General features: G+C 43.3%; 2 protein-coding genes and 1 long non-coding RNA gene across 29 annotated transcripts in view; 1 reads left to right on the top strand and 2 right to left on the bottom strand.

Annotated features, from left to right (window-relative positions):
• Positions 1-2,504, bottom strand: part of APLP2 (amyloid beta precursor like protein 2) — a 49,304-nt gene extending 46,800 nt beyond the window's left edge. For all 9 annotated transcript variants that reach the window (XM_064397890.1, XM_064397893.1, XM_064397896.1 and 6 more), the window contains exon 1: positions 2,347-2,504. In XM_064397890.1, the coding sequence (XP_064253960.1) occupies positions 2,347-2,427 (81 nt within the window). In that variant the 5' untranslated portion in view covers positions 2,428-2,504. The remainder of the gene's footprint in view (positions 1-2,346) is intronic.
• Positions 2,505-4,159: 1,655 nt separating this feature from the next.
• LOC135285385 (uncharacterized) lies at positions 4,160-20,649 on the bottom strand. Its single transcript, XR_010350252.1, has 3 exons — positions 20,481-20,649; positions 10,306-10,360; positions 4,160-7,713 (listed from the first exon to the last, which is right to left on the bottom strand). It is a non-coding gene; the product is annotated as an uncharacterized LOC135285385 (long non-coding RNA).
• The window catches only part of PRDM10 (PR/SET domain 10), a 45,476-nt gene continuing 40,651 nt past the window's right edge, over positions 20,129-24,953 (top strand). For 7 of the 19 annotated variants that reach the window (XM_064397615.1, XM_064397613.1, XM_064397608.1 and 4 more), the window contains exon 1: positions 20,472-20,627. The gene's annotated coding sequence lies outside the window, so the exon portion shown is untranslated. The other 12 variants (XM_064397609.1, XM_064397599.1, XM_064397595.1 and 9 more) reach the window with 10 other exon arrangements.

The following is a 24,953-nucleotide window of genomic DNA, read 5'->3' as shown; positions in this document are numbered from 1 at the left end:
GACACATACTGCTATGGAAAGAAACACATTAATTGCTGGGATCCATGATTTCTCTCAACTCTTCTATTCATATTCATTTGGAAGAGAGACTGTCAGAGGTCATCAGCCATCCCCACACTATGATCTGAAAGGGAGACCAACAGTCACCAGCACCAACCCTTGGCAACGCCCTAGTCAAGAGTTCGGATACAATAATTGAAGAGAAAAAAATAAACTGCCACTCCCCTTGCTCTGTCCTGCATAGAAAGAAAAACAGATTGTAGTTGATAAGAAGATTACTGGGTGTTCCAGGGACAGAGAATGGGAGCTAAGATAATCAAGAGACAGAAAATCCACCTAATGGGACTGTGCCAATCCAGCTGAACTAATTAATAACTGCAGACATTGTTACACCTTTCCCATAACTTTCAAATGGCATCTTGATTATTTAAAAAACCAACTGCTTGCATATTTTTCATCACATTATCGCATAAAATCCAGTAATGACCACAGTATAAAACCCAGAACAAAACCATTTACTTCCAAAGCCCTGCATCAAGAGCAGTTCTTGAGCAAATGTGACAGCAATAAAGACTAGAGAGCTGCAGTCTCCCCAACAACAAGACAATGCAAAAGGATGCAGCAAAAATAACAAAAATAAGGATTAAAATGCCACAGTTGACATTTTATGCCAGATGAAGGTGGCTATCATGCCTTCAGAGGAAGTAAACTGAATTGCAGTAACATTTTCATTTTAATCCTTCTCTAAAAGGTCAGTGACCCCCTCTCTGGTGCCACTGGCCCCTCCTGGAGTGTCAACGTGGGACACAGCTGCTCTGCCTCTATGCCAGTCCTGGGACAGGCAAAACTCGGGATCTGTTCCATCACACAGACACCAGGCTTTGGAATAAAACGACAGCTAGATTTGTTTTCCAAGCTGATTTTTCATGGCACATGGCCCTAAGCAGCAGATTCCAGAAGGGATGCACATAGCAGCCAAATCTGTCTCGGATGTAAGAGAGGAAGTGACCTACAGCTGGAGGAGCTGCCAAACAGGTGCAAGAGATTGGATGTAGCATCAGGCAGTCCCCTGCCACCAAGGCAATGCCAAGGAACCTGATCTGGGCATTAGTTCTATGCCCTCAGAACAGCTCCGCCATCCTTCCTGCAAGATAACTACTTGTGGAACAACTCATGGGGAGGTTATCAACCATGTTCCACTGATTACAGAAATTTAACAGAAGGATTGGTACAAAATATGTGGAATACTATTCCTCAATATTAACCAAACAAGCAGAAATCATGGACTAGACCAATTTCATACACCACATATTAAAAATATCCAAGCCTACTGCCAGGAATTACCACCAGCTTTGAGCTTTGGAGTTTTGCATCACACTGAGGTAGATGTTCTGCTTAACCAAGCTTGCTAAAATTTACTGTAAACTCGCAAACCAAGCCATTCACAATGAGCCACAAGCCTTTTCATTATTCAGCCCTGAATAACCCAGAGCCTCCACAAGACTGATGCAGCTGTTTTGCATTTCCAAACAACATTCAGGCGTAGATTATTAACCTCTGTTTACATGCCATTTCTCAAGCTCAGCACATACTTAGTTCCTTGTTTTGCTTCTTCCCTCTAATAAGACAAGATATAGTATCAAGTTTTTAAACGCACAAGATTTTCTCCTACTCATCTTGTTGTTTGGAGGGCTAGATTACACTGCGCTTTTAGATTTAGGATAAAGCTGGAATTTCCTCTGTCCAGTTATTTTCATATATGCAAATACAATACATGTTTCGTACATACAAAAGTCATATATACTCGTTTATGTACGTGTAATTAAATATACACACACCTACAAACACAGATTCCTATGGGCATCTAAGCCATTTCTATATGAAATGCATAGCCTTTACACTTGGCTGAAGCACATTCCCCGAAAGCCAAGGTACCAATTCCAATCCAAAGATTTATTTTGGATCCATCAGCAACCAAATGGATTCGTTTAACCGAGATTTCTCTCTAGAGAATGGCCCTCTAACAGTCTTCAATGCTTCGGGACCCATCTGAAGCTGGCCGTTCCTGTTCCCGTGCCAAGAATGCCGAGGTCACGTCCCCAAAAAAAACAGCCCCAAGCATCCCGGTGAGACGGAGCTTCCCGTCCAGATGAGCGGCCTGGGGGATACGGCTTTCCCGAAAACACCGGTAAAATACGAACTCACCACCCCGGGAAGGTCTCAAAGACGCTGGACACTCTCCAGGGTGGCTCCACACAGCCGAGACACCCCGAATCCTGCTTACCTCTCGCCTACGCATCGGGCACCCCGGGGCTGCCCTGTCCGCCCACCCCCGTCCCCACACACCTCGATGTATCCGGCGAGCGCGGCCGCGGGCCCGAGGAGCGCCAGGAGGCGCAGCAGCGCAGAGCCCATCGCCGCCGCCATCACCCGCCGCCGCCCGAGCGCAACTGCGGCCGCAGCGCCCCTGCGGGGATCCGCCTCGCCAGGCCACGCCCCCGCCCGCAGTGACAGCCGCACGCGCCAATCGAGAGGCGGCAGGTAGCCGCACCTCCGCAACGCTATCAGCCAATGGGGCGAGGCGCATGGCGCGTGGGGCCACCCCCCGGCGGGAAATGGCTGCCGGGCTGACGGGGGCCGTAGGGGGACACTCGGGGCCGGGTGTGGCGGGCCCACGCCAGGCTGCTACGAAAACCAGTCCCGGGGGAAAACTCCGCAAAGCGGGCACCGCAAAAGGCCCTGGCCTCTATGGCTGTTTGTAGGCTAAACGCTTCACCTCCTCACTCCGGTGAGCAGGAGCGTTCTGGGGTAATAAAAGCCTAATGAGACCTTTTCCTCATCTAAAAATAAAACAATGATGTTTCCCACTCAAAAAACTGTCTCTATATCTGTCCCCGATTTCTCAAAGCTCTTGACCCATGTGCAAGCATCAAGTTCCCAGCCGTTCGGCTTTCATAATAAAAATTGATGTACATGTCCTTTATTTTTTTTTCCTTAAAATACAGCTGTTGAGCGATAAGAATGATAATCATTGGTGGCTTCATCCTGCTGCCAAGACCAGGTACTCACCTGACACTACCTGGGAGGCATCACATGGCTGCCACACAACGTGCTCTGTAAACACAGCACAGCTCTCCATAAACTTTAAATAACACAATATTTAATTTAAAAACAGACACATCACCACCACCACCTTCAGTTTGTGTTTCTTTTCAACCAGAGCACAGCAGCAGTTCCTTCCAGTGCAGATGTTCTGCCACTGCAAGTGCTGCTATTTCAGGACAGCTTTCTGGCTTTGAAACCAGGGGTTTGTGCCAAATTTGCATTGAGGGTATTTTAATTTCACCACGTTACTTTAAAAATGGAAATTTAAAATAATTATAATTTTAAAATAAGCAAACCCTTCAGGAACAAAGCAGATCTACCAAGTGCAGTTACTGATACCACAGACTTCCCACACCTGTGCAGAGCATTTATTAGCCCCCTTTTTAATAGTTTCCTTGGTTTTCCCAATGGAAATGTAGGTCAGTCAGTTCAGGGATGACAAAGGCCCACCTTGAAGACACAACTGCGAAAGATCCCACTGGTTTAATGAACATGAGATCTTTAAAAATACCAATATATTTTAGACTTCTTGGATTTTTTTTCACACTGACATGCAGTGAACCCATTGGCATTAAAAAGAAAAAAAGAGGTAGTATCATGGAATCACAGAATGGTTTGGGTTGGAAAAGCTCATCTTGTTCCCTGCCATGGGCAGGAACACCTTCCACTAGACAAGGATAGATTCCATATCTTTGCTTTCATTTTTGTGTGAAGATATGTGAGGTGCTTAAATGAGATGGAAAAAGATCTTAGCACAAAATGTCCCAGTTACAAAACATTTCCATTCTAAACTTCTATATTCTTTACAGGCTCTTACAAGTGCTGTTTTCTGAAATAGCAACATTGCTGAAATGTTGCAGATGGGGTGAATCTGTATGACAGATCAATAAGCAGCCCAATTTTAATTAAAATTGCTGACTGGCCCACTGGTCACTTATTACAGTCTCTTTCTTACACTATTTGAAAACACTTAAATCTCTTTTACTGCAGTCCTCTGGCATATATAATTTTCTTTTTAGCCCGGCCAAGTTAAGTTGAAAAACAGAGTAACAAGTTGCTTTTGAAAACTGACACATTTTAATGTGTTTTACTGTGCAATATGAATACAGGAGTAAATAACAAGACATTCTGAGTTAGGCTTTTCCCTTTACTTAAAAAGGAGGGATTTCTTTTTCTTCCCCAGTCCAAAATGTACAAGTTCTTTATAAATCTTTGGGATGGGACTTTGACTTGAGGTTGAATTTATATAGTATTTAAAGTGCTACATAAATTAATTTACTTTTAATATTTACACAGTGCTTGGTGAGAATTTATGTTCACAGCACTGACTCCAACAGTGTGATCCTTGTTTTTCTGAAAAACTTTAAATCTGGTGACTCTTGGGGAAGTCTCTCTGATAGGTATGAGGTACAACCTTAGCTGCATTCTCACCTGCTCTTAGTCCTGCCCTGTAGAAACACCAGGGTGTAAGAACTGAGGTCCTGCAGCGAGGCTGCAACACAGGATATTTCTCTTCAAGCAAGGCCATCAGTGCTCAGTTCACTACCTAAAAAGCGAGTGATAAATCAAAGTCTGAAGAATTACACATTTCCCTTCATACAGAGATCAGTCCTACTAGGACAACAAGTCCCCAGAAAAAAAGGTTTTATCTCCCAGACCTTGGTCATTCCTTGGTGATGATCAGGAGCTCTACATGCAACTAAATTCATATGACTGCAGGATGGCAGGGACAGAAATTGAGATAAGAGCCTGCAGCAAGATGTAAATGGAATTCCATCTAATGGAAACAACCCAAAGGCTTTCAGGATTAATTTTTTTCAGCCACCTGTCCACACAGGTCACTGCAAGCATGGTGACACAATGGCCACGATTAATTCAGTGCACAGGTCTGTTTCGGGTGAGCACTGGTACTTGTCTGTTGCCTGTGACAACAGCACCAATTTGAATCAATGCTGCAAGGCTGCAGCATTCCCTAAGACACCTCTCCTGCTGTTAAACCTGTTAGGTAGGCAACAGCTTACATTTACTTCCAAGAATCCCATCTTACCCAAGTTCTGGAGCTCTTTAGTGCCCTTTTCCAGGACATCTGTGCTAATGAAGCACTGAGAATCTCATCCTCACTTTTGGTTGCCAATGTTTATTCTGTAAGAAATGTTTCAAGTGAACATCTATGTTCCTTTTCACTTGCAAGACTGTCATTGTGTAAACATAAAGCTCATTTTTATGATTGCAAAAATGTGCACTGAAAGAGTAATGTTAAATTCATGACAAAAAGAGCAAACAGAAGTCATCAAGGAATGCACCTGGTACCATTAAAGTCTCTCATTAAAGCAGCAACTTTAGCAAACTGATGCATTGAGATTCTTTCAGTACCCAGAGAATGAGTTCAGGAGAAATTAAGAAATCTTTGAAGATTCCCAGCATTCTCTTAAATTCCTGAAATTAAAGTGTAAAATTAGTCTAGCCAGTGAATTTTAATCCTATACAGCTAAACTTGATTGAAGATTTAAATGGGGGATCATGTCATTTGTACTAGTTCTGCGTGACAGGTATGTGCAAGGTAGAGCTTGCTGAGGTAGAATTGAGTCAATCTGGGTTTTAGGAGGTAGGATGCAAACTGAAGTTAGAAACAACTAAAGAATGTGGTAGGATTAAGTAAAGAACTCCCTATTGCTTATTATTGAAGTATCATAATTATACTAAACAAAATTCAGCAATATAAGAAATACTAAGCAGTGCTTCTAGGAAAAATATAGTGCACAAATGATGCCTATCTAACTGCCCCAACTCATCTGGAGCCATTCTGCCCTTCAGACAAGACCTCTACCTATCATCAAGGCTGTGTAAGGGGCAGAAAGCGATGCAAAATTGTTATTAGCCAACTCAAACTTGATCCAACATCCAGCTATTTAAATCCTGTGGGACATAATATTTCTCCAGACTCATAAATAACATCACAAGGTTGCCAACCTGGTCTGGAATTGGATATCTGTATTTGGCTACAGCACTTCTTTGTGGAAGTCCAGGGTTCCTGCAGCCTTGCAGCTCAGCCTTCTATCTGTGACTCAAAATGACACACTGGGGACAAGATGTAGGAAGTCCAGCAGCAGTGACTGAAGGGAACTGCTGAAGAAACTAGGCTTAAGATATACAGTGAGAACAAAGCTGCTCCATAGAAAGACAGTAAAAAAAAATGCAGAAACCTTGAGAAGCAGACAGGAGCTTAAAAACAAAAGGTTATTTCTAGGGGAATACAGAGAAGTTTAGAAGAGTGAAAGGATGGAGAATAACTAAGAACAGATGCATTGCAACTGAGGTCATACCATAAAAACAGGGATAAATGGAATAACTGCAGACATGAAAAAACAGCACAGAAATCTGTGAAAATAAGTGACACAGTAAATGGTGGTGGACAGCAAGCCTTTGTTTCTGCTCAGAGAATCCTCTTTGAGAGATTGGCAGGGAAGGGAGAAAATCTACCCTTCATTATGCTAATAAACTCTTAACTCTTGATGGCCATTTTCCCACTGCTCTGGTCCATGCCTGAAACAGTGTCATTCATCTGGCTTCCACTGAGATGTCTGAAGTGGGCAGATCTGCACAGCAGTTTGTGCTGTGTTCACCTCAAACAGCACAATCCTTGCCTACAGCATGTAACAGACTGTTAAGGAAACAAGCCTGGCATTAATACTCCTATAACTGAAAACTTCAAAATAACCATTCTGTTAGGTTTGAAGATTTTATGGTTTTGCTGAAGCACCAGCACAGTTCAATTGCATTGGAAAATGAAAACTGCATCATTACAGGATGCTTAAGGGCAGCACAAGAGAGTGGCTGCTAAGGAAAGCTGCTGCTCCTTCAACACACTGCATATGAATCTCAGCATCCAGAAAATGTGCTAAGTCTATGATCTTGTCTCATTTCTAGATGGGACGCAAAGCCAATGGTGAACTTAATCGGACAGTTGTTTTTTTTCTGAAGACTATCCAAGGCAAAAGCAACATCTGAGAGACACAAAGAATCCGTTTTGGAATAGATTTGCACGTATGTAGGATTCACTTCCCAGGAAAAGAAATTACTTCTGATATATAATTCAATAGAGTAATGAGCCCACACTCAGACTGAGGATCCCAAATGCAGAAATAGCAGAGACGAACCACCCTTTTCGCTAATACATGAACTGGGAATTTACGCTGCTCATTTTCTTTCTCCAGATGGATCTGAGGCTTTGAGCACTGGTAGGATCTCAAGGCAGAGCAATGCCTGATGCTTCTCCAAGTATCTGAACACAAACATTGAACCTGACACAGAGTACTCAAAAGATGGAGGGTCTAGAGGTCTACAAGTAAAGTCACAGTGAAGACGCAGTGGGGAGAGAGGAAAGAGAGGCTGCTTTGCAGAAGGTATTTAGTGAACTCTCATCCTCTTGCTTGTGAGACATATCTTTCTGAAATGGCATCCTGTCTCCTTGATCTTTTCTAGTCCACCTGTGAAGACTGAAGCGATGTTTAACCTCTGAAGATGGCAGAATCAGTCGTTCATTAACCAAGGCAACCAAACCATTCAACTTAAATAAGCTGAGCCCCACAGTTGTGGTAGAGAAGCCATCTGAAAGAGAAAAAGCCCACAATTAAAAATAATTCATCAACAACTGATATTGGCTCATTATGGTGCTGAGATTTCTCCTGTTGTCCTTGGATGTTTCTTCCCTCACCCATCCTCTGCTTGCCTGTCTCAGTCATTTCAGCAGTGTGAAAGGTTGTTCATTTTATAGAGGTCTTTAATGAAAGATGAAAATTCAAATATGTTATAATTAGCTGTAGTTCCACATAAGTCAGTATTATTGCAGCTTTTATATTAGATCCTAATTTGTCCCACAAATGATTGTGTCAAATATTACAGTAGAATGGTTAATGACATCAGACATAATGGAAGGATTAAGCATTGATACAGGAAACTTGCTTGAGAAGAATAATTTTAACTTCTTTTCACTCATAATTTATTTTTGTCTTCTACTGTAAAAGAAACCTGAAATTGGAAATAAAAATGGCTTGTGTTACTAGCAAGCAACAGAAGAGATCTGATTCATAATTTAATTCTTCATTCGGTATTCATTGGTAGATTAAAAGCCAAATCATCATAACAAATGGCACAGCAATGAACAACATGGAATATCAAAACCTCAGGACTTGTCCTGATGAATAAATGTGGAATCATTTGCATCTTTGAAGATAAGTGTAATTCAACAGCAAAAAATTGATTCCTCCCACTGCAATGAGGTCTGATTCAGCATCTGTTCCATCAGGCATCATGGAATTGCCTGTGCTAAAAAGCTGTTTCATGGCACACCAAAGTCACCTTTTATTTCACCCCCAATCACTTGTTTGAGCAGCTACTCAGTTTGCAAGAACAGGGTGTATGAGGAACTTGTGACACAGGAATAGCCAATAAGGAATTTAAAATGTCTAGGAGACACATGTCTGATAATACAAATTATTGGAAACTGTAGTTTTCCATCAGCTGCATGGTACCTTTAAGTGCCTTTTTTTCCTGTTGCACTTAAAAGCAGAATAAATTCAAAAATCCCCTCCTTACTTTAATTTGGTATCAGCACAGAAGGCTGCAGTTTGCATCATTCTATTTAAACAAATATTAAGACATTTCCTGTTACAATCATCATTGGGGCCTCACAGTTCTCAAACACGAGTCATCCATCCTTCTTATTTCAACACAGGAATGTTGACTTTAGGTTCTGGAAATGCACACCTGGAGACACAGAACCTGCAGCTTTGCCTCCGGCACTATCACCAGACTCGACATTGGGAAGGAGCTGTGGGGTCTTTTCTGAGCAGCAGCTTGGTCTTCAACTGATACTCAGAGGAAAATCAGTGGAACACAGGAATTCCCAGGCACAGGAATTCATAGTTGCATACCTTGTTCTACAAGTTTTTTATTTCAGTGCCCCAAATACACCCAGGGCTCTACAGCACTATTGACTTACAAATTCATTCAAGAGCAAGACTTCATATTGTGCTCCAGGTTTTTTATAACCTTTGAAACAGAGTTCTTTGGAGGGCCACAAGAAGTGAGATGTAGCAGTGCTTTGGCAGGTTTTAAACTCCTACGGCAGCAAGAAGTTTGAATATAGGTTCTTTTGGCGATACAAAATAAAGAAATACATGTATTTGAAGTCAGTGTCAGTTGAATAAAGGTAAAGAGCAGGACACAGCTGAAAGGAACTAGGACATGTAAGTACAAGCTGAATCCCAGTGTCTCCAAGGGAAGGAGGGGACCGCCTACAACTTCCGCCCCAAACCCATGGCCTGAGGGGGAGAACAGCCTCTTTCTGAATCACATTTTCTCAGAAAATGAGTCAGCTCCTGAGATCTTTGAAAAAGTCCTTGTCCTGCAACTTTCCAATAGTCTTTTCCCATATCTTGCAAAGGGCTGAATTTATGGTTGCTCCTTTTATTTTACTATGATTTTCCCTCATAGGAAAAGAGAATAGCCTGTGTGTTTTGTCACCCAAAGCTTGCTAAGGCTTGAGGATCCCTTTTCTCCCCCAACATTAAAGACATTTTGTCCCACAATAATGAAAAACACCATTTTGAAGGAGAGCTTCACACTGATATCAGTGTATTCAGCGTTTTTGGAAGCAAATTACAAGGTTTCCTCCAACTCTAGGCTTTCATGCCTTGTCCCAGTCACTTGGTTGATTCCCCAAGGTCTCCACCAAAATGTAGCTCACTGGCTAAGTTATAGAAAAGGAGTCTTAAGTAAAGCACTCTATTGGGGTTTGAGTTTTCACTTTAAAATGCAAATGGCTGGTAGTTAATTCCCCTTTGGGATTTAAGAGCTGAATTTAAAATGGGAAATGATGATACAAAAATATATATCAGAAAGCATTGCAGTGTGAGAATGAATCCTTCGCCACATGAATGCAGATTCTTAGGGTCAGCAGACATCCTAATTTATCTGTATTTTAATAGTTTCCCACAAAACTCCTTTTGCTAAATTCTTCCTCGGTGTACTACTTGGTACACTCTCAGTGGACAACAATAAGGGCAAAATTTCCCCAGGTTTTCTATTTTCTAAAATCTCATACATCGGCATATTTAAACACATCAATATTTTACTGCGTATGATAAATAACACCCTCATTTCTATTAAGATGTCTAAGAAGACCTTTTTCATACTTACTGAAAATACAGCTGGGTGACAGGCCTATTTGCCAATTCTTTGTCAACTCGGAAGGCTAAAAAGCAATCAAAAAAATGTCAGCTTAGCAAAGATGTTAAATCAATGTTCGCTAACCAATTGCAAAAGTCTTCCATCTCCCTTTCTTTTTCACAACTACCATTTTACTTCTAACGAGGGAGAAAATAAGCATATATAATTATGTCCTTAGATCAATTTATGCTCAAACATAGATACACCTCTGCAACCTTACAGGGACTTGGTGATGCAAGTGCTCCAATCTGTAGCTAAAATTCAGAGTGCTCCACTTCTTGCATGATCGGGCCTTTAGTAACTCAACCAGATTCCTTCTATTTGTTGTGTCTTTTGAAATATATATCTTTATTTCAAAAGAATTTCAAAATTTCAAAAGAATCACTTCTGTGCACACAGGCACTGGCAAAAACACATCCACCAGTTTTCATAAATCTTACCCTAGCAAAGGATGGAACTGCATCAGCATGAGATAAAAACTACAGATCACAGCTGGCAACTGCAAAGTTCCTGGTCTATGTTTAGAAGGGCGTAAACCTGGGATCAGGTTGATAATTCAGAAATTATTTGTATTTGGATACACTTCCTTTGGCACATGGGTTTAGAGCTGCGGCCAGGAAGCACATGTGGGGGGTAAAAGAGGAGCAGCCCCCGAGCCAGGTGTTCCCCTGGCCAACACCATGTACTGATCCAGCCTCAGCTGGATCACCTGGAAAAAAAGATCTAGATGGGTAGATCTCTTGGCGGGGTCAGTAATTAAATATTTGTACCACCTCAAAACCTAAAAAACAATGACTTAACAAGCCTTATTTCAAGCTTTCCCTGTCTGTACAAGAATGTATCAAATAATCAAACTTTCTGGTTTTGCCCTTCTTTTTGTTCCCGTGTTTTTCTTGCACATTGCAAACTGTCCAAGTTCTCCAGGCTCTGTTCTCTCTTTTTTTTTTTTTTTTTTTTTTAGACTGACTTTGGTCAAACCCGAGATCTGAAAGTCCCCAAACAATCAACAAAGAATGTATTTTGGTGTGATAAATTTGAGAAGTCACAATAAGTGCTATGGTATGGTACTATGATATCACTCACAGAGGACTGGTACTTCATTGTGAGTGGAAAGAGCATCTGGCATGGGGCAGGAAAACATTTACCAAAGGAGCATCCAAGAAGGACAGCAATGAAAAATAAGATTGAAATGAGTTTATGGCTATGTAAGTTGTTGTCTTCATTGGGAAGATGTTTCTTTAAAGTCAGGGAAGAAAAAATATTGCACATTATGTCTTTTTTCCACCTTCAACTCCAGTATTTGCCAATAGCTTTTTAACAATTGCATGATTCACTATTGAGTATTCTGTGTCAAGAGAAGTCAGCATTCTATACAGCAGAGGGCTTTTTCAATCCTTTTTATTTCATATTTCTGTTATCAACCAACATGCCAGCTGTGAAATAAAACCTGGAGAAAAACTTTGAAAGGAGATAAATTCCCAGCAGGTGTCACAGAAATACTGAATTGACATTTAATCTTAATTACACCTTCTGTGTGGTTTTGCTGTGTTGCAGTTGTTCTGTACTAAATGAAATAATATAATTTTAAAATAATTTTTTTCTACACTAAAAGAGAAAGTGAACAGGTAAAAATAAAACTAGGTAAGTGATGGGGGAAAAAGAGAAACAGGCATCACCAGCACAGTTCCTAAAAGTTCTGCAGGGAATTAATGAGGAAAGAGCAGAGAAGGGAAGCCAGGATGTGGAATTCAATGCAAAGATGAATGCAGGAAGTCACAGAATCCCAGAATGGTTTGGACTGGAAGAGACCTCAAAGCCCATCTCATTCCACTCCTTCCATGGGCAGGGGACACCTTCCACTAGACCAGGTTGCTCCAAGCCCCATCTAACATGGCTGTGAACACTTCCAAGGATGGGGCAGCCACAGCTTCTCTTCCTTTTGACGTTGAGGAGAACCACTAGGATGTGAAGAAGGTCATTCAACTTTTAGGGTATTCTTGGGTGAAACAGAACTTGCCAGGGAGATGAATTCAGCCCATATCAAGCTGATCCAAGTAGTGAAAAATGACCTTGTCATCTTAGGCCTATTCTTGTTCTTTGCCTTCCTGAATGCCTCAGAAACTATAAGAATAACTTTCAAGATAATCTTACCACAGTGGCAAAGACATTTCAACGTAAAAATCAGCTTCTGAGGGGCTGGGTCTGCAGCTGACAAGTCTCTTGATTAAAAATACTCAACATTTGCTTTGAGTCATGCCATTGCTATTACCATGCTCTATTATTCAGGCAAATTCACTAAGCAGCAGATTTTGAAAATCAGGGATCAAAGTCTGGGCTCTTTTGATAAACTTGAAGAGTCCAGATCCTACCTGAGCTCCCAGTGGGGTGTACTAGCTTTAGAGACAGTCTTCCCAAGCAAACAGATTTAAGAGCCCTGGGAAATACCAGTTGTATTCTAACAGCAAAACTCTGGAAACAAGTCTCCAGGGGGATCCCTGCAAAATGAAGGCAGAGCAAACCCGACATGGGCACACTAGCACTATCAGCTGGAACTGCAGCAAATCTTTTCCTGTGAACTGCAGCCTCATCCTCAGGCAAGCAAATCTGGAATTTTTCCACTATGTGCAGGTTGGGGTTACAGGAGTTCAAAGCAACAGTTTAACAATTCCATAATAACAGAGAAATACGAAATCCTGTAGTAACTTAACCATGTAAATCTGCTGCTTTGAAAAAAACCCTTTGTTTTGGGTCAGGCTTGCCAGGTGTCTAGGCACACCTGGAGTACATAGCATTTAGGTGCACCTGGATAACATCACCTGAACTTTGACAATGAGGATTATTTCCTGAAAAAAGACTGGCTCAAAAGATTATGTTCTGTTCACTAAAAGATTTTGGGGAAGCAAATTTGTTATTTCTTCCCAGGCTACAGTATCTGCACCCTTCCCCCAGTGTTGTTTGACTGAAGCACAGCAGAAGCCCTGCCAGCATTCCCTGCTCTGGGCAGCTCTGTGCTTTCCCCCTGAACAGCACATTCTTATGTTTTTTCCTGTCTGTGTGACTACAGAGGTTTCTTATTTGTAGCCATATGCACCCAAGGAAAGGCTGCAGCTTCAATCTTAATGGCTGTCTCCAATGATATAATTTGTTTTTTATCAGCTTCAGAGATAAGGCAGCATTAACTCCCTGAAATATCCTGGCACTTACTCAGTTTGATTCCTCCCATTCTCCTAAACCAGGTGTTTTCAAAGGTATTCATATATCTGTCTACAGTGTGGGTGGAATATACTTAACTTCCAACTCAGTTAAGTTGGAAAACATTCCCTCCTTTTAAACTAATCACTCACTAAACATTTCTCTTCTACCCAGACAACTACCCTCTTGAAGGACACATCTGACTGCAAAGAACCACGCTGCAAAAATACTTTGAATGCAGTCCAAAATTACACCAGTCCTGGGGTCTGCTCAGGCAGCACCTGCTTCAGGGTCAGAACTCACACAGGAAACCCCAGTCCCCAAGGTGGTGACAAGCAACACAACCCCACCACATGCCATAAGGGGGGATTTCTCAAAGTCCCAGAATGCTGTAAGAAAATGTCAGCAGTGTTTTTCTTTCCAAAGACCTAATTTTTAAAATGTTATGATAAAAAATTAAAGAATAACTTAAGACCACGGTAAGTAAAGGCTTGAAATTAAGGAAAAGAAAAGCCAACCACAACGGTATTTTTTGTGCACCAGTCATATAAGCTGTTAACAAACAGGGTAATAATACAAATATTAGATTTAAGAAAGACTTGATTTATACCTTTATGAAAAAAAAGCCAAACCAGCTTCTCCAAGAACCCATGGCTAAATCAGGCCTAAGATCTACCTTTAGCACCTGAGCAGCAGTACACCACTAAGTTAGACTTCAGAGACCACTAATAAATCCCCCTGATCCTAAGCAGCTTCACTTAGGCTGGGACTACCCCCCACCCCACAAGCCCAGGATTCCTATTTAAGCTGAATTTAGGGCCGTTGCTTCTTGTCTGAGTAATTCTAGAGAAGTATTGGGTTTTAGCTTAGTATCAACTGTAACTAGCTATGGATCTTGAATCTGTGCTATTGCTGTAGATTAGGCAAGTTACTAATGGATTTTGTCTTACTTTCATTACCAGCCTACATCATGACATGCAAATTTGATTCTGATTTTGGACTCAGGTCTCCCTTGTCCTCTTGAACTTGCCTGCTGACCTGTATTTTCGCATGCTCTCTGGATGCCATATCTAGATAAATCTTAGTCATCTTCTATAGGTGCTGAAGGACGGAATGGGAACTGGTGAATATTTCCACAAGCTTGGACATCCAGACATTTAGATAACAGCTGGAGCTATCCCAGGGATGTTTTTTGCCCTTAAAAATCAATCAATTTCTAAAACGGTATCATCTGTAATGAAATCTTCTCTGTAAAAGCCCTGTTGCCCCACTAGAGCAGAGGGGCTGGGTAGACAGCTGGGAAAGAGGAATGTGCTAGACAGGAGGAAACAAAAGAAACACAGTTTGTGTAGTCTGACAAAACAAACCTCAGTGAGGATGTGACTGCTGTCTATGAACACGTCAGAAGAGAAAACACTGGGGGTAAGGATAAAGACCCTACTTAAAAGACATGAAATACATAGAAATAGACTTTAAAAGAAAGAACCTCTCGGGATTTCCTCTGGTCGAGATGATCCCAAGGTGTGTTAAAAAGTCTCTTTTCCCCAACCCAGCTGTCAAGGAAGAAATCAGGAGTCTTCGGCTGTCGTTCTCAAGGTTGTTTATTATTTCTTATCTAAAACATTTTCTGTCTGGCCAGCCGAGGTCTGTTCTGCAGGTCAGTCTGAGGCACACTTCCCCGCCCCCAGGCTGGTGTTGTCTTTTATACTATAAACGACATATTCGATATTTACAATTATGTTCCAATACCTATCACCTATGTTAGACAGTGACTTTCTACTCTAAGCCAATCCCAAAGTGCCACCATCACCAAGAAGATGGAGGCTAGGAAGAAGAAGGGAGAAGAAAGGACAATGCCCAAATCCCTCCATCTTGTCCCTAGATCCCCACTGTAAAATTCTTTAAAATTCCACCTTTCACCCTGTGACAACTACTGTTATGCTACTTAAACTTTTGTGACTTGTAATTCTTCATATAAAGTTGGTAATTTGCTCCATGGGTTAAGATCGAATTCCCAGGTGTCTCTGGCTTCCTGCCAGGGTCTCCGAGCCCCTGCCAGGATTTTGAGCCATCCAGAGAGATGTCCTGGGTTCCAACAAGAACCAACTTGTCTTCAATGATGTTTTTAGTCTCTTGTTCAAAACTGCAAGAATAAAAGTCTCAGTTTCTCATCAGAGAAAGCCTGCTCAGGTTATATACTGAGGTGTCTGTGACGGAGGGGATTGGATAGCTTGGAAACCCTCTGCCAGCTCCTACATCCATCAGAAGGTCAGACTTCTAATTTCTAACTTCTGCAGAAGGAGAAAGACTGATCGTCTGACAGAAAAATATTTTTATCCTTCTACATGCTGAAAAAGGACACAGTTTTCCCAGCTAGGAGACTTACTTTGAGCTCTTCTATAAAAAGCTAAGATAAACAAGAGTCTAGAGTTAGTACATGTACTAAATAAAATCTCAAAATACAATTTTTTTCTTTAAAGAAAATGTGGCTGCTGTCTAAACATCTACCATAAGTTATCACTGAATGTGGTTTTATGTTGCCTCTTTTATTCATCTATCAAATGTATGCAGAAGCAGGAGGAAGATCTCTGAAGCTCCCTTCTTTCCTGACAGAGGTGAAGGAAAGCTGACTGTCATCACTACATTTTGAAAAAGGTTGTCAAAGGCTGTATCACATCCTTTCCCAGTGCTGGAGACAAATCTTCTGGAAAAATTAGAAATCTTGTATAATGCACTATAATTTTAATAATTCTTTTATAATTTTAAATAGAGAATATTAAACCTTTATTTAACTTTCTAGTGAACTCAGAAATATCACAAAGGATGGAGAGTTTCCTGAGTCATTCTGGCCTGATTAACTGAAAGGAAACCCAAACACCCTCTGGGTTTTTTTTTCAGTCGATGCACAAATTATTTCCTGCTGATGACAATGCTTCTACAAAACCAGGGCTGGGTCGTGGAGACATCTGAACTCCAGTGGGAGATCAGCTGGTAGCGTTGGGTGATGGCAGTTTAGCGCTGTCAGGATCATGGTAGCTGAGATCCTTCCCAGAGAAGAAATGTGTGCACTAAATCCCAGCTAAAGAAGTAGCTGACCTGGATTTAAAGTTGAACTACATCTGTCCAGTGCAGATTTCTGGGAAATGCTCCAAGAATGAACAAGTGTGGCAATGTAGAGAAGAACTGGGTTGCACTGGAGTTACTGCACTTGCCTAAATTGGGCTGACTGGAACCACGACATGCTGCCTGTGGAAAGGCTGGGGCTCCACAGGAGCAGCTGAACACAAGAAGGAAAAATCCCTCTCTAACCCTGCAGAATCTTGCAAAGAGACAGTTTGCAGCAAAAGCTGTGAAATGCCAAACTCCCATTTGATTTGTCTCCTTAAAACCATGGGATGTCAAGGCATCATCAGGAGCAGCAGCTGCCTTTATAAATATTGTTCTAATGGAGTCAGGGAGATATTAGTGTGTGAGTGGCAAAATATTTTCCCTGCAGGCATTCTGGCATCAGGACTTACTTTTCATATCCCAACACCCCAGCAGAGCTTTGCTAAATAGATTTTCAGTAAACTGAAAAGCTGCCTTTTCCTAAAACTTGCTATATCTTTTATCAAATGACCAGAGAAAATTAGTGGGCTGGGGGGAGTGGGGTGATGATGCCAGTTGTTTCCTGGCCTACTTTTGTGTCTCTTTATTATTAACAGTTGGAGGATAAATACCACTTGACTGGGGACAAATCAGACAAAAAGAGAGCCAATAGTAAATGCATGAGGTGAAATGCTTCAGGTAAGGGTATGTTTTTAATTTGAAATAAAATTTAAATTTTTGAGTTGATGTAGGTACTATTGCAACTCTCTCAAACTCGTTTTAGTCAATTTTTTTCTTGCAGTTAAAGGGATTAATTCAGCATGTTTAAAAAGAAACAGACTAATTTTTGGGGGGAGGAGTGATCCTGAGAACCACAATAAAATAGCTTTATTGTACTTGCATGAGGCCACTTTAATTAAATTTATTGTGGCTTACTCTATACTAGTGAATTCATGTTTTATATTCTCTGTGCAGGATGAAAAGTAATTACATTTCAGTTGCATTATAATTTAGCAGGTTGCAACAGACACAGGCACAGAGTTGAAGTTTTTCCATCTTCTCAATTGGAGTTTTAAATCACAGCCAGCTGCTGACTTGCATGGGGGTGGGAAGTAGGTGCCACAAAGACAGCCCAATTCCATGTGCAATTTCATCTGGGAATCTAGACCTAAGTACCTACTTGTCATGCACAGAATGAGACTGGGAGGTCACCAGGGCCAAGGAGGCAGTGGCTGCTCCTATAACTCAAATGAATTTAGAGCACTTGAGCATTTTTCTTTGTCATATTTAATCTGTATGTTCCTCAAAATGGGATTATGTCATAGAGAAAAATCCAATAACCCAGACAAAACCTGAAACATCCATATGGATGGGGAAAAACCAGGAAATCTTTCTAGGGGTCTGAGAGAGGGATGGGGAGCAGCTTTAGGGAGTAGGATCCAGGTATGGGAGGCTTGTTTTTATAGCAGAGACTTAGGAGTGGTTTTTCTAGGCGAAAGGAAGGGGTGAGGAGGTCCAAGGAAAAGAGAGCAGAAAGATATCCATAAGTAAATTAAATGGGGTGGAGTTCCAGTGTGCTTTTCCACCTGGAATCTGAAAAAGGTGGGAGAAGCCAGTCAGTACACTTGCTTCCACCTGGGAACTAGTGGGAAAATTAACATTGGAGTGACCAGAGGGAAGAGACAGAACTGGTTTCTGTCAGATGAGAGAAATTGTTGCAGCAGCAGTATCCAAATGAGATGATGCAGGGACAGAGACATGGATCTGATGGCCTGGGAGCTGAGCAGGGAAAGGAGGATTTTCAGGAGGGTTACAGCACCTTCCAGACTGGAGGTGAAGAGGAGTATTTCATGTAGTTCACTTGAACTATGCAGATTAGAAATAAATAAATTAACCTCATATGAAGGCCTCTCTCTCTGCCAGCACAAGGCTGTGGGGGAAACAAAGCCTGTGCTGGAGCATCAGAAACAACACATCAAATGTGGGAATTACAATAGGCATTACATCAGATGCCGGATACTGCAGGGGATGAATCAGACCAGCATCTGCCAGCTTTAGTGCATCCATGGCAAACTTGCACTGATTTGACTACAAAGCGAAAAAAATAACCTGTGGGACAACTTTCAATATGAGCCGTTTCAGGAAAGGGCACTGCTCTGTATTCCACCATGGGACTACATCTCTTGTGGCAGAGCCATGAAGTCTTCCAAAATGTTAGAAGACTCTTGGAAAATGCAAATAAAAATGTACTTTGATTTTTTAAAAAAAGTAACAACACATGCAAGTTTTAAAATTTATAAGACATAAAGCAGTTTTGATTGCTTTTATGTATGTCCTTGTAGTACTTATTTTCCTGAAGTTCCAGTATGGTATAATGAAATTGAAGCTGGTTCTATCGGACAGAAAAATAAATTGGCTCAATGACTCCCATAATTTAAATTAAGAGAAATGCCCAAAGATGTAAAGAAGTATAGTTAAGAGGGGAAAAAAAATATAACTTTTAAATTAAACAAATTCTGCTGACTTGAGGTTTAAAACCCATATCTAATATTTTAATATCAAGTTCATAAACACAATTCAGAAAATTTGTATCTCTGTGGGCTGTTTTTGAAATTTTGATTGTTCATGGAAGGGGGTCAGTATAACAGGGGATCATTTAAATTTACAACAGCAGCTCTTAATTTAAAAGACTAGTCCAGGCTTTAAAAGGACAGACCTAATGGAGAGTTACACTTAATGGCACCAAGATCTGGCCCTCTCGCCGTTCTCCCAGCACAGAGACTGAGCAAAACCAGTTCTGTAAAAGTAGCGATTAATATTTAACCCAAATTTCCCCTATCTGTCCTCCTGGGCTTTGGTCAGTTGACCACAATGGCCTACTGAGGGATCCGTAGCTGCCCACGCTGCAGTGAACAGTGGTTTACACATAGTCCATGAAGCCATTTAGAATAAAACTAGGAGGTCCTAAACACAGAGATTGTCTGGCTGAAATATCTACTGATCTACTTGATTAAAGAGCTACCTGAGTGTGTGCTAATGGCAAACGAGAGACAAGAAACGGATGTTTTTTCTTGCCACCATAATACAAATAGATAAATACTAAACACAAATATGGCAGTAACTGCACTGGAATGACCAATTAGTTACATTTTTGAAGAATAGTAATTATTACCCTTCTTTGAGCAGACATTTAGGACACAGACACATGTACCATGAAAAAAAAAAAAAAAAAGAGCACCATTTACATCATTTAGGGACGTTTTAGGCAGAAGCAGCCCTTTAGTGGGCATCTCCTCATGGGCTGACCTTCAACAGATATTAATAGCTCACGTTTCAGCTTTAAGTAAAATTCCAGTGGAATCCACTCGTTTCGACACAATTTTAGGTAATTGTACTCCAACGGGCTGCTAGATAGCGCCGAAGGGGCTGCAGAGCATTGCGGACGGGATCCCACGAGAAGTCACCTCCTCAACCAGGAGGGAGACGGGGACGGGCCCGGCCCCCCGTCCCGCAGAATTCTGAGCGAGGGACGGCGGTGTCGCCGCCCCGCCTCCTCCCGCCACCAGGGGGCGCGCGACGCCGCCCCCACCCCCACAGCAGGGGGCACTGCTCGCGGCGCCACAGCGCCTCTCCCAGTGCGGGGGCGGGGCGCCGCCATGAAAAGCGCACCCTGATTGGCGGAGATACCACTGTGGGGATGAGAGAGGGGCTCTGATTGGCCGCCAGCAGCCGAAGGTGAGAGTAAAAACCTGGGCAGAGGACATCCCCCCCTCCCCCCCCCCCATCAAACCCCGCTCCCCTCCCGCGGATCGGGGTGTGTGTCCCCCCCACCCGCGCCCCAGCCCCCTGATCTGGGCGCTCCAAACCTTTCCTTGGGGAATTCTGTGCCCCATCGTGGCTGGCGGAGGAGTTTCAGCCAATCAGCGCGAGACGCCGCGGCTTGTTGCCAGGCAGATTATGGTAATGAGGCTCGGGCGGCCACCCCCCTCCCGCTCTGCAGCTACCATTGTGAGGTGAGGACAGGTGGGGGGGTTCGGGGCCGCTGCGGGGCCGGCGGCAGCGGCCGGGGCGCGGCGCCCGCACGGGACCCCCTCAGGTAACGCGATGGGACGGTCCGGGAGGGCAGCGCGGCCCGGGGACGCCGCAGGGACCCGCCGGGGGTTTTAGACTTGTTGTTTTAGTCGCACCCAAGATGGCGCCCAGAGCTGGCGGTGCGGGGCCGGGATAAACCGTTCGCTCCTACCAGTGGGGGGGGCGGGGGGGGGGAAGAGGAAGTAGGGCGTACTCATTCCCTTCCCCCCACACCCCGTGGGAGAGGTACAGTCCGCTTCCCCCCCACCCCAGCCGGGATCCCCCACCCGCCCCGGACACGGGGAGAACGAGGTGCCCCCCTTGTTCCCCCCCTCCCTCCGTGGTACGGTCCGGACCCCGGCACCTGAGCGGCAGGGGGGGTGCCGGAGCCATGTTTTGTCTCCCCAGCACTGTTGGGGGGGGGGGGGGGTCTTATCTCTCCACCATAATTCTGGGCCGCTCGCCCCTCGCTCAGCCTAGCTTCCCCGCCCTCCGCCACTGGCCCGTCCCGTCCCGTCCGCTCAGCCTCTGCCCTGGCCGCCCGCCCGTGTTCCTCCTTGGCGCTCAGTGGTTGGGGCCGGCTGGCCGCCGGGCGCTCTCACGAGGGGCTGATGGCGCCGCTGCCCTCAGGCGGGGGCGGATGGGGGGGCGCGGCGGTGGCGGGAAGCGGGTGGTGTGTGTGGGGGGGGGCACTCACGCCTGCCGATTGGCCGCATGCCTCGCGCCCCTACCTCCTATTGGCCTAGTTAGGGGAGGGGGCGTCTCACCCCGTCTTCGGATTGGCTGTTGGTGGCCGTGGAGACATTATCAGGGGGTTGGGGGGCTCCCAGTGTGCCCTGTGAGGTGCAGTGGTGTGGTGTGCTCTGGGCGTTCCACCGTCATGAGGTTGTCTTGCCCCGGGGGGCCTACTGGGCATCTGTGTGGCCCCAACAGGGCAAGGCTCCTGGCTGTGTGGCGCTGAGGCTTGGTGTTGAGGGAAGTTAGGTCTTTCCCCACTGCCCTGAGCGGGTTCCATTCATGAAATCCTGGTGTGAGTAGCAGCAGTTGCTGCAGGTGGAAGCTGTGGGGTTCACTGGTCTCCTAAAAGTGGTCTTGGTGCCAAAGACCCTGTTCCTGTGGTCTTGGTATGGTCGTAACAAGTGAATGCTTAATCTTGTGGCTCTCTTGCTCTGTGTGTGTTGTTGTTGAGGCCCTCCTGTGCCTCAGTTCCATTAAAAATGGGGTTATGTGACTTTGTTAAATGGTTGAGTTGGAATGGAAGAACGTGGTCCTGATGCTGTGAGTTTCAGAATTACTCATCCTAAAGGAACAATTCACATTTTTAGGGTTATTTCCCTGCCCAAGAGTTATGTGTGGTTAGCTTTTACCTCTCAGCTGTACATTGCAAAGCCTCAGGAGGGCTCTTGCAATTTAAACTTGGTTTAGGCTGCTGACAGTAATCATAGTCCTGACAGTAAAATGAAGGGTCAGCATTTGTGATGCACTTTTTGGTACCTCAGCATCAACCTGTCTAGTGTATCACTATAATAATAAATTGACAGTTCTTACAGGCCTTGAAAGAATGATCAAGTGCAAAGCTGGGTGTGTGAGATACCTATCAATGTTTCCCTGTGAGTTTCAATAGGAATAGAGACTATACTGAACTTTTGCTTTCTTCTGTCAGATTTTTAATAATTCAGGGTTTTTTTTCTTGTAGTTCAGTTAGAATATGAGAAGCTAATGAATCACCAACTGATTTTACAAGTGGATTCTTTTCATCTTTTGTGGACACAATAAAATAATTGGCAGTCTTGAGCCTTCTAATGCCTTAATTTCTAGGAAAAGTAATGCAGGAGTGTATATTGCTCCAGTCTGTCCTTAAATGGAAAACTTCTCTCTGAAATTGTGATGGCTTTTGGCATTTTGGTTCATGGATGCCTCTCTTGTACGAAAAGAGACAGCTTCATTGTCTTGTTTATAGGATAAGATATCAGGGTAGTTGGTATTATTGTTATCTGATAGAATAATTGACACTTTGATTTTAGGGAGAAACGGGTCTGTCGTATTATCTGCTCTTCTCTGGCACCCTTAGTCCTATCCTTTGCAGAAAATCCTTGGATGAGCTCTCCTGAGGTAAATTGCTCTGCAGTGAGCAGCCGTTTCCAGTGTGTTCCTGGCCACCTGCAGCTGCTGGCAGCTGTGTACACTGAATTCTAATGGACTTCTAAGTGTATCTAATTAAGTGGGTTGGTATTTTGTGGTGAATTTTGTTTGGACTTGAACACGAGATTGGGTTTATTTGTCACTTTTATCTCCTGCTAGTAAAACATGCAGTTGTATTGTAACCCTGAAAAGGCTCAATATGTCAGTTCCCACCTGTTTGAAAGTGCAGATAGTCCATTGGTTCTCTGGGGTAGTGCAGAGCAGCAGCTATTCTGAAGGAGCCATCTCAGGTATGTGTTTTTATGTGCAGAAACAAGGTAGTTTTATTTTTTTGAATTTTACAACAGGTGACTTAAATTCAGAGAAGTGCAGGGGTGGGGGTGGGAGAAGGAGAGAGGAAGCAGCACCACCTGCTTGTAGGAAGGGGAAGAATCCCCTTCAGCTGACAGTTCTTTTGGAAAGAGTTTACTGGAGGAGGAGAAGGGATGTGAGACAAAAAATTGGCAGCAAGAAGCTTGAGGGGAATGGTTTGTTTTCTTTCAGTAACCCCTAATAGAGCCATCTTGAAGGTTGTGTGGGCAGAACTGTAGAAGGCACTGATCCGGACATTTATTTTCCTTTTGTGTCATCCTATGCTTTAAATACATGTATTCCCTGCTTCCTTGCTTTACCAGACTTCTCTCTCTGTGATTTATAAACCAAATCCTTTAGGAAGGCACGGTCACTGCCTCAAGCAGCTGGAGCCCAAAAACTGCAGTGTGTGATTCAACAGCCATGATATCACGGGGGCCTCAGAGGATGAAACATTGGGAAGACAACGTGAGGAATGTGGCCATAGATTCAGGAAGCTGAGAGTGGGAGGAAGAAATCAGTTGCTGTAGTAGACATGCAGATGTTGAGCAAATGGGAAGAGAGGTGACTAAAGAAGAGATTTGCATATGTAGAAAGTAATGAAGTTGAGTCTTTGCTCACTGAGAGAGAGGACAGTGTGAGAAATACTTTATTATACAAGAATTAGAACTCAAGAGAGATGTCCTTGGAGCATCTCTGAGTAGGTATCTAAACACAGCCTCGGTAGTTCCCAGGAGGATATTAACCTGTGCTCAGGCTGGATTCTCGCCTGTGTTCTGTGGTAGAAATGGATTTTCAGCTACTTACCTGATAAGTTGTGAGAGAATAGGTGTACCAGACTGTTGTGCTGTCGCCTTCAGTGCCTGGGCACTGTCCCTTTAGGAAAAGGACTGTAACATGTGATGTCTAGCAGAGAACTGGCCTTGGTCTAAGAGATCTTTTCCAGCTCATTTTTGCTTTGATGATGGATGTGCCATAAGGAGATAGATTCATTATGCACAATGGCAGCAAAGAGTGAGTTGGTGTTTGGCTGAGCTCTTCTATTTATTACATGACAAAATAAATTGAAGCAAATTTTCCCTTTGTGGAGATTAATAATTCTCGCTGTCCCAGCCCTAGTATGATTTCCATTTTTAACTTACCAGTAAAACATAAATAATGTGGTTTTACATTACCGGATTGATAACATTCACACAGGGCCACAGTTCCTTGAAACAGTGTGTGCCTGTGATGGATGGGAATGCAGAAGAGGCGACAACAGTCCTGACTCAATCCTCAATGAGGTTAGAAGCCTTCTTGCTGCAGCAAAAGCATGTTCCTGCTAAAGGATCTCAGGAAATGCACTGACTCTGCTTTCCAGGCAAACTAGAATAATTGAGTTTAAGTGTGGATAAAGTTTTTTGCAGGCAAATGTGATGTTCCTTTTGAGCATAATAAATAACTTTCATGTTAAAAGCTGGAGGAAGACTCAGAGTTGTAAAACTCCTTTTGTACCAGTCTTGGTGCCCTTGCACATGGCTGGGGTGACATACAGTTGTCAGAGAGCTCAGTCATGAGAGGATTAAGCCGATAGTCCCTGCTGTTATTGTTGCAGGGAACCTCAGGCTATGGCAAGGCTCTTTTACACTGGGAAGTAAATTACATTAGCTGGTTTATGCACCATTATTGTAAAGGGGATTCTCATTTGAGATACTGAGTGGCTTTATTCCTCTCTGAGCACGGAAGTGGTCTTTTCCCCTTGTTCTGCTTTAATATTCCTCCTTTCTCATCCCAGG

This window comes from Passer domesticus, chromosome 23 (assembly GCF_036417665.1).
Source record: "Passer domesticus isolate bPasDom1 chromosome 23, bPasDom1.hap1, whole genome shotgun sequence".
Lineage (NCBI taxonomy): Eukaryota > Metazoa > Chordata > Aves > Passeriformes > Passeridae > Passer > Passer domesticus.
This window is presented reverse-complemented; position numbering and strand designations above follow the sequence as displayed.